The sequence below is a fragment of the Phocoena sinus genome, chromosome 15, assembly GCF_008692025.1.
Source record: "Phocoena sinus isolate mPhoSin1 chromosome 15, mPhoSin1.pri, whole genome shotgun sequence".
NCBI lineage: Eukaryota > Metazoa > Chordata > Mammalia > Artiodactyla > Phocoenidae > Phocoena > Phocoena sinus.
Window position 1 is genome coordinate 51,044,379 of NC_045777.1, and position 12,777 is coordinate 51,057,155.

The 12,777-nt window shown below is 49.6% G+C and overlaps 1 protein-coding gene across 5 annotated transcripts in view; it reads right to left on the minus strand.

Annotated features, from left to right (window-relative positions):
• Positions 1-12,777, minus strand: part of HAGH (hydroxyacylglutathione hydrolase) — a 29,882-nt gene that overhangs the window by 1,302 nt on the left and 15,803 nt on the right. For 2 of the 5 annotated variants that reach the window (XM_032604414.1, XM_032604415.1), the window contains 2 exons: positions 10,250-10,329; positions 9,473-9,765 (listed from right to left, as the gene is read on the minus strand). In XM_032604414.1, coding sequence (XP_032460305.1) covers positions 9,666-9,765; positions 10,250-10,329 — 180 coding nt within the window. In that variant the 3' untranslated portion in view covers positions 9,473-9,665. Of the gene's footprint in view, positions 1-9,472; positions 9,766-10,134; positions 10,330-12,777 lie in introns of those variants that run through there. The other 3 variants (XM_032604413.1, XR_004345693.1, XM_032604416.1) reach the window with 3 other exon arrangements.

Genomic DNA, 12,777 nt, shown 5'->3' on the forward strand with positions numbered 1-12,777 from the left:
TACTGAACTTACTAGTTCCAGGTATGTGTGTGTATCTGGATTCCTTAGGATAAGCCACATATAGGATCACACCATCTGTGAATAAGGACATTTTTACTTATTTTTACTCCTTTCCAATATGTATACTGCCGTGTGTGTGTGTGTGTGTATGCCTTATTGCACATCAGTACAATGTTGAGAAGTGGCAAGAGCAGATATCCTTGCCTTATTCCTGATTTTAGTGGGAAGCATTCAGTCATCCACTGTGAATTATGATGCTGGCTTATGTTTTTCATTGATGCTGTCACAGGCAGAATAATGCTCCCAAACCAAAGATGTCCGTGTCCTTATCCCTGGAATCATGAATGTGTCAGGTTACATGGCAAAGGGGAATTGAGGTTGCTAATCAGCTGACCTTAAGATAGTGAGATTAATGTGGATTTTCCAGGTGGCCCCATTGTAATTACAAGTGTCCTCTAAAGTGGCAGAGGGCGTCAGAAGAGGTCGGTGTGAGGCAATGAGAGAAGGACTCAACCCACAGCTGCTGACCTTTGAAGATGGAGGAAGGAGGTCAGGAGCCAAGAATGCAGGCGCCTCTAGCAGCAGGAAAGGGCAAGGAAACAGATTCTCCCTTAGAGCCTGAAGAAGGAACCAGCTCTGTGGACACTTTTAGTCCAGTGAGACTCATGTCAGACTTCTGACCTCCAGAACTGTTAGATGATACATTTGTGTGGTTTATTTCTTTTATTTATTTATCGATTGATTAGCTGCGTCGGGTCTTCATTGCTGTGTGCAGTCTTTCTCTAGTTGCGGCGAGCGGGGGCTACTCTTCATTGCAGTGCATGGGCTTCTCATCGTGGTGGCTTCTCCCATTGTGGAGCACAGGCTCTGGGTGCACAGGCTTCAGTTGTTGTGGCACGCGGGCTCAGTAGCTGTGGCTGGCGGGCTCCAGAGCGCAGGCTCAGTAGTTGTGGCGCATGGGCTCAGTTGCTCCATGGCATGTGGAATCCTCCCAGACCAGGCCTCGAACCTGTGTCCCCCTGCATTGGCAGGCGGATTCTTAACCACTGCGCAACCAGGGAAGTCCCCATTTATGTTGTTTTAAACAACTAAGTTTGTAATGATTTGATACAGCAGCATTTGGAAATTACAGATGTCCTTTAAACAGGTCAAAGAGGCTCCCTTCTATTCCTAGTTTGTTGACTTTTTATCAGGAACAGGTGTGGGATTTTGTCAAATGTTTTCCTTCATACACTGAGATGATCTTGTGGATTTTGTCCTTTATTCTATGACTGTGGTTTATGTTAATTGATCTTTAGATGTTTAACCAACCTTGCATTCCTGTGATAAATCCCACCTGGTTGTGTATAATGTGGCTGTATTTGGGTTGCTAACGTTTTAAAGATTTTACATCTGTATTCATGAGGGACATTGATCTCTCGTTTTGTTTGGTATTAGGATAACATTAGCCTCATAGAATGAGTTGGGAAGTGTCCCCTCCTTGTATTTTCTGGAAGAGTTTGTGAGTGATTAGTGTTACTGATAGAATGCACAAGTGAAGCCATGTGGACCTGAGCTTTCTTTTGCATGAAGACTTCAGACTTTTGTTAAATCAATTTAAGGAATTTGTCCATTTCATCTAAAATCTAATTTGTTGGTATAGTTTCCCTAGTATTCCCTTGTAAGTCCTGTTCATTTCTGTAGGATTGGTAGTGATGTACCCTTTTTCATTCATGATTTTGGTAATTTGTGTGTTATTTTGTTGGTCAGTGGTTTTTGTTTTCTGTTTCATTGATCTCCTTGCTAATCATTACTATTTCTTTTCTTCTGCTTCCTTTGGGTTTTGTTTGCTCTTCTTTAGTGTTTTAAAGTAGAAGCCTAGGTTTTGTGAGGCCTTTCTTCTTTTCTCATACAGGTGTTTAAAAGCTATATACATTTCCCTCTAGCACTGCTTTAGCTGCATCCCACAAATTTTGTGTTTTGATTTCCCCTCTTTTTGACCCACACACTATTTAGATGTGTTAACTTCCAAACATTTGGGGGTTTTCCAGGCTTCATTTTGTTGTAGATATCTAATTCCACTGGAGTTTGAAATTGCAAAGTATACTCTGTCTTTTAAAATTCATTGTGATTTGTAGTCTAAGATATTGTCTATCCTGGAGAATGTTCCATGAGCACCTGAAAATGCTGGTGGAATGTTCTATAAATAGGTTCAGTTGAGTGACAGTGTCCTGTTATCAACTAGACTATTAAAGAATCTATTAAGAGTTTTTTTTTAATTATTTATTTTTGGCTGCACTGTGTCTTCGTTGCTGCGCACAGGCTTTCTCTAGTTGCAGAGAGTGGGGGCTACTCTTCGTTGCAGTGCACAGGCTTCTCGTCGCAGTAGCTTCTCTTGTTGTACAGCATAGGCTCTAGGCACGTGGGCTTCAGTAGTTGTGGCACGTGGGCTCAGTAGTTGTGGCTCATGGGCTGTAGAGTGCAGGTTCAGTAGTTGTGGTGCATGGGCTTAGTTGCTCCCCAGCATGTGGGATCTTCCCAGAACAGGGTTCGAACCCACGTCCCCTTCATTGGCAGGCAGATTCTTAACCACTGTGCCACCAGGGAATCCCTCCATTATTGTTGAATTACTTATTTTATCTTTGAATTTCTAAAATTCTTTGGTCCCTGACCATTCAGACTAGACATGAGGTATTCATTCCTTCAAAAGAGGGTTGTTAGAACAGAAATCGGAGGAAAGAAAAGAGATTATTGGAACCTTAAAAAGTCAAGATTCTGGCCCAAGAAAATATTCTGACAAAGAATAAGAAAACTCTTTTTTTGAGCTACGGAGCAGGAGAAAGGCTGGAGAAGAAAGGAAGAGAAGGAACCTGATGTTCTGCCACCTCAGTGGAATCCCAGATGGGCCTGAGGGCCCCAGAGCAGAGGTGACCCTGACCTTTGCTGAGGACTGACTGAGACACGGTGGAACAGGTGTGTGTACCCTGGGGACATACATGGCTGCAGGACCAGCCTTCCTCTCTGGATCCACAGCACCTGGGCCAGGCTCTCTCCCAGATCCACTGAGATCCAATTCTTCTCCAGGCCTCTCTGCTGCCCCAACTCAGAACCAGTGTCCATAGAAGTGGATGGTCCAGGAAAAGCCTCTCCTTTTACGGTTTTACTGACAGACTAATAGTTAAAAGTTTCAGATTATTAGAGAGAGGTGGGGGATGCACAACATTGTGAATGTACTAAATGCCACTGAATTGTTGTCCCTGGTGGTCCAGTGGTTAAGACTCTGTGCTTCCAACGCAGGGGGCACGGGTTTGATCCCTGGTCAGGGAACTAAGATCCTGTATGTTGTGCAGTGCAGCCAAGAAAGTAAAAAAAATAAAAATCCACTGAATTATAAACTTCATTGTATGTTGTGTGAATCTCACCTCAATTTAAATAAGTTTTAAAAGTTCTATTTAGTAAAATACAGTCACTCCTAAAATCTAAGCAGTGTTAGAGCTGGAGAGAAATATATCACATTGGGATAGCACATGACACACAGGTCAGGTGGGTGGCTGTCAGAAAAGCAGCAAGGACCTAGTGTGCTGGCTGTGGGAAGTAAGACCACCACCTGGGGGCACCTCCCAGAGAGTCAGGCTAAATGCACAGAGGTGTAGCTTGGTGAGAGACGGAGCCTCCACCCAGACAGGTAACTGAGCAGTCAGGAAATACTTAAAAATCCTCAGAGGGAAGCGGGCAGGCACTGGGTCAGGGATCAGGAACTAGTGAAGAAAATGCTTGGGCTCTGTTTATACTAGTGCCCGGGAAGAAACTGAGGAGTTGTGGCAGTTTACATGGCCAGATTGTAGGGCTTCACAGCAGACGCTCTGGGGGAGTTTTTACCTTTACATTCTCAAGAAAAATGATGAGAGATCCCTGAGGAGCTAAGAAAGCAGGACCCCAAAGCCATAGGACAGACAGCAAAGGGCTCAGATAGGAATGGGGAGGGAAGACAAATGCCCACGTCAGAGACAAGAGGACATTACAGACCAGATTTGAAAATGTAGGAAAGAAAACAACTTACCAAAAGCAGCTGAAGAAGGACAGAAGTAACAGCCCTTATAACCATTAAAAAACAGGATCACTAGTTTTTAAAATACCCGCAAAAGAAAGCACAAGGCTCAGACTAGCATTACCTTCTACAAACTCCCCAAGAAGTGAGGAAACGTTCCATGTCACCTTATTTCCAAAACCAGACAGGAACTGTACAAGGAGAGCAAGCCAGCTGCAGAAGTCCCGATGAAATGGGATCTCGCCCAAGAATAAAATGACTAGGCACTGAAAACTGTTGGGATAATTCAGCCGACCAAAGGAGAGTATGTGGTAAGACCCAGCTCCCACTCGGATAACCAGCAAGCTAGGAAGACTTGCTCAGCTTGACAACAGCTACTCAGCCCGCCTGCCAGCCTTCCAGGGACTAGGGTGCTTCCTCCTGGCAATACACCCCCTCTAGCTCTCCCCCTACCCCTGACATCTCCATCTCACTCTCATGTGATGGTGCCATCTCCTGGCTTTGGACTCACCCACATGCTGGAGACATTTTAAACTTGACCTGCCCAAAGCCAACCGCTCAAGCCTGTGAGCCCCTCACAGTCTCCCCCTCCTGGGAAATGGATGTGGAGTCTCCCTAACTCATCACTCACAGCTCAGATCCAAGCTGGGACCAAATACTGCTGCCTCCACCTCAGCTCCCACTGGGAACCCTGCCACCACTCCCTCCTCCACCGGCCCTCCCTGTGCTGCTGCCCCAGACTTGTCTCCAGGGGCCTTGCCACGACACACTGAGAAGTCCTGGTAAAGCTCAGCTCTGACGCCGCCTCTGCACAGCTCAGAGTGGATGCCGAGGTCCTTGCACGTACTGTACATTGACCCTCGCCTGGCTCAGCTATGCCGGCCTCTTGCTCTTCTGCAGACCTGCTCCAGGGCCTGTGTACTTGCTTTTCTCACCCAGATATCTGCATGTCTCACTCTCTCCATCCTCTCATTGTCACTCACATGTCACCTTAGCAAGGCCCCAGCCACTCTACTTAAGAAGGCTGACATCCTCGGCTCCCTCTGTACCTTTTTCTGCCTTATTTTCTCCACAGTACTTCTGTGTGACCTGCTTGGTATTCCACTCATCTTGTCTCCTCTACCAGGACAGAAGCTCCACAAGGGCAGGAATTTCTGTCTGTTCACTCTGAATCCCCAGAGCATCTCAGTACCTGCCACATCGTCAGCATTTAGGTATTTGTTAAACCAATCAATGAAGTCAGGAATAAAGGCCTGCTTGCCTGTGGGAGACATGAAAAACAAAAGCCCTGTTGATGGTACCACAAAGGCCCACAGAAGAAACAGTTACCATCAGGCTGGGCAAGCATAGCAGGGTCCCCAGGAACAAGGCTGACTGCACTCCTATACACTCCTGACCCCTGGAGTGATTTAAAACAAAACACCATTTATAACAGCATCAAAAGACATACTACTGAGGGGCCAGAGTCCCCACAGAACCAGCCTCTAGGGAGGAAGTTATAAACCCTGATGGAAAAGTTTGTCTGGTCTTGTCCCTGGTTTGGGGAGGGAGACTCTAACTCCTGGGAGTGTCCTGAGGGGTGGGGACTTTGTCATTTACAGTATAGTGAGCACCTGAGTTTATGCTAATGTAGTGACTCAGAGCTGTCACCAGGGAGCCCCACCTGTGATCAGAGGGTGGAATGGCTGGGGGGCGCTGGAGTTCACACTGTGGATGACACAGTGACACCCCCACCCAACTGGAATACTGAGGCTCAGTGAGCTTCCTGAAGTGCCAGCACAGTGGGAGCCTGCATTCCATGCAGTGAGGGCATGGCTTGGCCACCCAGACCCTCCCCACCTCGCCTTGTGGGTCTCTTCACTTGGCTGGTCCCAGTTTGTATCCTTTATAATAAAACTGTAAAATCGGGCTTCCCTGGTGGCGCAGTGGTTGAGAGTCCGCCTGCCAATGCAAGTGACACGGGTTCGTGCCCCGGTCTGGGAAGGTCCCACATGCCGCGGAGCGGCTGGGCCTGTGAGCCATGGCCGCTGAGCCTGCGCGTCCGGAGCCTGTGCTCCGCAACAGTGTGCTCCGCAACAGGAGAGGCCACAACAGTGAGAGGCCCGCGTACTGCAAGGAAAAAAAAAAAAAAAACTGTAAAATCGTAAGTGTTGAGCTTCCCTGAATTCTGAATCAACCGAGTGAGTTACTGAATCTGAGAGGTCATGAGAACCTCTGAACTTGTAGCCAGCTGGTTAGAAGTGCAGGTGGCCGGGGACCCCCAAGCTTCTGGCTGGAGTCTGAGGTGAGGGCGGTCTTGACGGGGGACCGTGCCCTTGCCCTGTGCTTGTGCTAATGCTGTGGTTGAGAGCAGAGTTGCCCTGCACACACAGCATCAGAGACCCAAGTGGATGGATGGATAAGCAGCGTGTCATAATTGGAAACTCCCCACGTCACAAAAAAGTCACTTCTTCCCAATCTAGCAAGTCAACATTATTCCAGTCCAAATCCCAGACATAAATACCCTAATCTTTATACATAAGAGCAAAGGGCCAAGACTCTCCTGATGAGGTTGGGCAGCATTCCTGGAATTGAAGGTCCTAAAGCTGTTGTAACAGGGAATGTGGGGCCCGCGTCAGGACAGACAGACATACCAGTGGGATGGAGAGCCACAAAACAGGTCTGGACCCCTGGATGCTGGCTCACCAGAGCTAACAGTGCAGAGGGGGTGGGATATCAGGTGTCCGTCTCCCAGACACCAGCATAAACAGCTCGGTCACAAGAATCACAAACCTGAGTGTGAAAAGTAAAACAAAAAACTACTGGATGAAATTATAGGAAGGCATCAGAGGTGCGAAAGAGTTATTACACAGGACACAAAAGCATTTATCATGAAGGAAAAAATATACATTTGACTACGTTAAGAATTTCTTCAACAAGACACCAGAGTGTGAAGCCACAACAAACTAGGAGGAAACTGCAAACAGAACCAAAGAAATCATAAAATATGCAACATGAAACAAAGAACTCCTAACTGATCAGTAAGAAACAAAAACCTGGTAGAAAACCCAGGAAGAAACCTTAAGAGGCAGCCCCCAGGTGAGGAAATCCAAGTGGCCAATAAGCGTGTGGAAAGCAGTCAACCTCCCCCCCACCCCCGAACCAGGTAAACACCCGTGAAACCTCCACAAAGTGCCATCCACACCCCCAGATGAGCGAAAACAAAGGTATCTGACAGTGGGTGCAGCAGGCGTCTGCAAGCACAGTGGGAGATGCTCTCCAAGAATGAAATCCCACTTGCCCAGCGCAGCAGCCGGAGCCTGGATGAGAGCGCTTCAGAGCCCATGTCACAGACACACGACACAGGGCACCGGACATAGCCCTGAGAACTCGCCCCATTGCCCGGCAGCAGCGTCATCACCAAGGGTAAAACATGCAAAGCGGGGCTTCCCTGGTGGCGCAGTGGTTGAGAGTCCACCTGCCAATGCAGGGGACACGGGTTCTTGCCCCGGTCCGGGAAGATCCCACATGCTGCGGAGCGGCTGGGCCCGTGAGCCATGGCCGCTGAGCCTGCGCGTCTGGAGCCTGTGCTCTGCAACGGGAGAGACCACAACAGTGAGAGGCCCACGTACCGCCAAAAAAAAAACCATGCAAAGCGAAATGCCCACTCTTGAAAGCTCTGGGCTCTTGGAGGACAAGGAGTGACAGCCTGTGGCCTCGGAAGCAGGGTGGTGGGGTGCGTTTTTCTTTACGTTTCTTTAGATGAGGGACGCAGGACTGGGGTGGACACCAGTGGGAAAGGGGAGTTTTGGCAGCTGGTTCCAAGGAGAAGCACTCACCCCTAGTGCAGGCGCTATGCTGCTGGTGGAAACTAGCGAGGAGCTCAGTGTCCCTGGGGAGGGGCTGCCAACAACACGAACCACCTGGGGGGATGGGCACAGCACCCACAGGTCCACAGTGACCCTCGGGCATCGCAGACCGAGGCCTCAGCATGTCCTGAGACGCCTGCACCTGCATGTCCAGTCGCTGGTACAAAGCCATGAAACAAAGCAGGAGGACCCGTGCAAACCCCACTCCATGACATCCTGGGGGTGGGGGCTGCTGCTCACAGGGAGCTTTGGTTCCACCTAGAACATCATCGTCTTTGGAGAAGCCCACACAGGCAGCTGCGGAGTGACACGGGCCCATGCTTGGCTGGGACAGGGACCTGAGGAATCCAGGGGGACGGCGACAACCACGCTGCATCATGACCCATCTGGATGAGGCGTACAGGGTGGTGACATCAACAGCAGCAGCAGCGGGCCTCAGCTGGACAGGAAGTGTTCAGTGAGCATCACCACATCAGGTGAGACCCAAAGACTTGAGCACCCGGCTCAGTGAGCAGAGCCTCGCAGACCCTGGGTCTGTTCTCATCACAGACCAAGGCAACATGGAGAATCTCCAGATCCAGAAATGAGTTGGTTGGGAGGGCTCCCCGCAGCCCTTCCTGCCCGCACCGTTCCCCAGTCTCATCCCGTCCTCCTCGCGCCTCGGGGCCCTGGATGCCCCCGTGACCCTCTGGGCCCACCCTCCCCATCCCCCCAGCTCGGACCTCCCGCTGGCTCTGCCTGAGATGTGAGGTGGGGTAACCAGGACCAGCCTGAGACTGCAGGAGAGGAGCCAGTTCCCAGGATGGCCAGCCAAGAGCAGAAGGAACAGCTACAGAGCAGGGACACCACATCACAATCTCAACAGCAGGCTCCCTGCACACTGCCACCAGGAGGAAGGACTCCGGGCCTCTCCCTGCCGGGGGCCCAAGAGGCCCGCCCCCAAGCAGGGGCGGCGCAGTGCCAGCAGTGGTGCTGACGCCACATAGGCGCCCAGGGCAACCCCACCGCACACAGATGTCCCCGCATCCCTCCCGTCAGCTCCTCTGCCCACACGAGGCACAGTGCCCCACACTGGTTCCTGGGAACATCCCCGGAACTGGCCAGCCTTTACAGGGACGAGTGTGCAGAGCTTGGAGCTCCTCGGGTACCACATGCCACAGCCTCCCAGCCTGTACTCTCCCTGCCCAAGCCCCCAGACCCAGACCCACACTGGAGGCAGCTCTTCAGCATCACCCCAGCCCAGGTAGGTGCTCTGGGCCTGCCCCGGCCCTGGAATTCCACTGCACATCAACACAGACACGAGAACATGATGATGTCATCAAACATGAGAGAATGACTTCCTCTAGAGGTAGCTGGGGGAGGGGGTAGGAGAGGAAGGGGACGATGCCAGGTAAGGGGAGTGTGCCCCTCCCAGGGGCCTTCTTCTGGTAAGCACAGACTTTGAACCAGGGCGTGCCGGCCTCACTGGGGGCAGGGCGGGTACGACTCTTACTGGGGCATCATATGGGGCTCACACGGCAACTATGGGGGCCCCATGGAAAGGCTGGAGACAACACAGTCTGCAAGCAGAGCTTCCGGGAATAAACACTTTCTGAACTTCTTCTCTTATAAATATGTATTAGAACATTTTATACCACAAGCAAGATGCTCTGAAATTAATTTAAAATTAAACTGAGACTGAATTTCCTGCACTCCTAACCAGAAATTCACCTAACACATCTGAATACACAAATGTGGTTGAAGGCTGCAGCTGCAGCAGCAGCCTTGGACACCCAGGCCCCGCAGCCACCTCAGTCCCGCGGCACCTTGAACTGGTCCTTCTCTTTGCGGATGGCCCTCATGGTGGTCACAGGGTCCGTCTCACCCGCATGCTGCTGCACAGTCTTCTCCCTGCGGAAGCCAAGCACCAGGCGGCAGGCCGCACCCTGCACCCGTGAGCCCACCACCCCTCCCAGGGCACCAGGGAAGAAAAGAGCCTGTAGGAGGCGTGACGTTCTTAAAAATGAAGTGCGACAGCCAACGGCCAACTCAGGTGTTTCTAACTGTGGGAAATATGCTGGCCAAGCCAGTCCTGCTGGTGACCTGGAAAGCGGGGACACCAACTCCACGCTGGCATCTGGCACTGCCCAGTGCCTAGAGGCTCCCCAAGCACAAGTCTCGTCCACCTATGGATCCAGACTCCAGGGTCAGAAAGAACCCTACACCCTAGCCAGGGCGTCAAGAAAAGCGTCCCCCTTTAAGAAGAGGTGTCTCATACTTTGGCTACACTTTAAACAGAGATTTCAGGGCAGCCTCCTCTCCCACCCGGGATCTTCAGGAGTTGGGGTGGTGGAGGCAGAGATGCCCGAGGACAGCGTGGGACCCACTCCCTCACCTCACTCTCATGAATGGGTTGTAGGTGAACTCCTCTGCAATGGTGGATGGCACCGTGGGCTCCCCGATGCTGTACTTCTCCTGCAAGAAAAGTGGGTCCCTTTAATGCGGAAACTTCTAAAGCTGACACTTCAAAAAGCCTCCTAATGGTCTTCCAATGTCGTCCGACTGAGAAGATAAAGTGAGCAGTGGGTCAGTACCAGGACAGGCCCTTCCCTGCCCGTGGAGAAGAGATGTGAGTGCTCCAGCTGCCACCAACAACCTCTCTCCTTCCCTTGCTGTCTTGGAGGTGCAGGGGCACAAGGAGCTTTCTTTTCATTAATACAGAAGTCATAACTAGCAAAAATGCAGAAGACAGAAAAAGAAAACATAGCCCTACCCTCAAGACAGCATGTGGGTCGTGAGCACCTCACTGCCAGGAAGAACAGCAAGGCAACAAGTTCCCGGGGTCCCTCCCCTGCGGTGACAGCCCCCCCCGAGGGCAGCTCTCATCACAGGGTGTTCAGGCAGCTCATGACCTCCACTCAGGACCAGGATGGCCTTGCTTCTAATCAACACTGACCAGGGCAGGCGGAGAGAAGACGCATACTGGGACATCTGGCCAACTGTCCACTCCTATAGAAATGCCTACAGGAAGGAGGTCAGAGTTAACAGCTGGGGGTTTCCACCCTGCCCGCAGCCCCTGCCCTGCTACTGCTGGGCTCACCCTGAGGGCCACAGGGCCAGTGATTGGACAGCCACTGTCAGCACCCACACCCAGACTTCCTGACCATCAGGGGCCCTCAGACCCAAAGGTCCCAATCCCACCCACACTGTGAGTAGTGGCATCGAGAAGTAATCCTTTAACCGCTGGAGGTGGGTCACGTTGGAGTCTGGTGGGAGGTCAAGATGAAGGCTTAGGGACTTCCCTGGTGGTGCAGTGGTTAAGAATCCGCCTGCCAGTGCAGGGGACACAGATTTGAGCCCTGGTCCGGGAAGATCCCACATGCTGCGGAATGACTAAGCCCGTGTGCCACAGCTACTGAGCCTGCGCACCACAATTACTGAAGCCCACGTGCCTAGAGCCCATGCTCCACAACAGGAGAAGCCACCAAAATGAGAAGCCTGCACACCACAATGAAGAGTAGTCCCCGCTCACTGCAGGTAGAGAAAGCCTGTGCAGCAACGAAGACCCAACACAGCCAAAAAATTATTTTTTTTAAAAAAAGATGAAGGCTTATTGCTAATCTCTGAACTTTCCCTTCTGGTGAAAACAAGCATAGAATGTTTTATAATATTCCCTGCACTTCCTCCGATATTCTCACTCCTCCTAAGAAATCTTCCTCCACCTTTTATGAAGGAAGAAAACCACTGAATTATTCTAAGGATAATTTTAAAACAGGTCCTTGTAGGCATAGTTGGGGGAGTGTAAACTGTCATAACCTTTTGGATTATCTATTAAGATGAGCGTTAACATGCAGAGACTTTTCCTACAGAAGTATGAAGCACACAAATGTAAAGACTTACATTTGAGGATGTTGTTCACTGTAGCACAATTTATAAGAGCAAAAATGTTGGAAACTCTAACTGTTCTCCCTAATTGTATTGGTAAAATGATTTACGGTTGACGTCCACACATTAGTATGTTTTACTTATTAAAAAGAATGAAAGTAAGATGGATAAATAGGCAGTGATAAAATTAGTAAAATGTTACTAGAAAGGTGTTAGGTATATGACTGTTCACTATGAAATTCTTTCATCTTTTCTGTATGTGTGAAAATTTTCATAATAAAAAGTTGAAAAGGCTATAAAACAGTTTTAACACAGTTCAGTATAACCTATGTGTCAAAGAAGAAATCACAAGGGATATATTAAAATATTTCAAATTGAAGATAATGAAAATAAAACATGTCAAAATTTGTGCTGCTAAAAGCAGTACTTGGGGGTAAGTTTTTAGCTTTAAGTGCTTATATTAGAAAAGAAAAAAGATCTAAAATCAATGACTGGGACTTCCCTGGTGGCACAGTGGTTAAGAATCTGCCTGCCAGTGCAGGGGGCCATGGGTTTGAGCCCTGGTCTGGGAAAATCCCACATGCCATGGAGCAACTAAGCTAATAATTATAAAAATAATTACTTTTATTAAAAAATAAAATCAATGACCTTGGGTTCCATACTAAGAATCTATAGGGCTTCCTTGGTGGCGCAGTGGTTGAGAGTCTGCCTGCCGATGCAAGAGACATGGGTTTGTGCCCCAGTCCGGGAAGATCCCACATGCCACAGAGCGGCTAGGCCCGTGAGCCATGGCCGCTGAGCCTGCGCATCCAGAGCCTGTGCTCTGCAACGGGAGAGGCCACAACAGTGAGAGGCCCGCGTACCGCCAAAAAAAAAAAAGGAAGAACAAAACAAATCCAAAGTAAGTAGAAGGAAAGAGTTTTTTAAACTTTATCTTTTTAAGAACAGAAATCAGTGCAATGGAAAAACAAGGAAAATTAAGGCAAAAGTTGTGCTTTTAAAAGATCAACAAAATTGATAAGAACAATGAAAAAAATT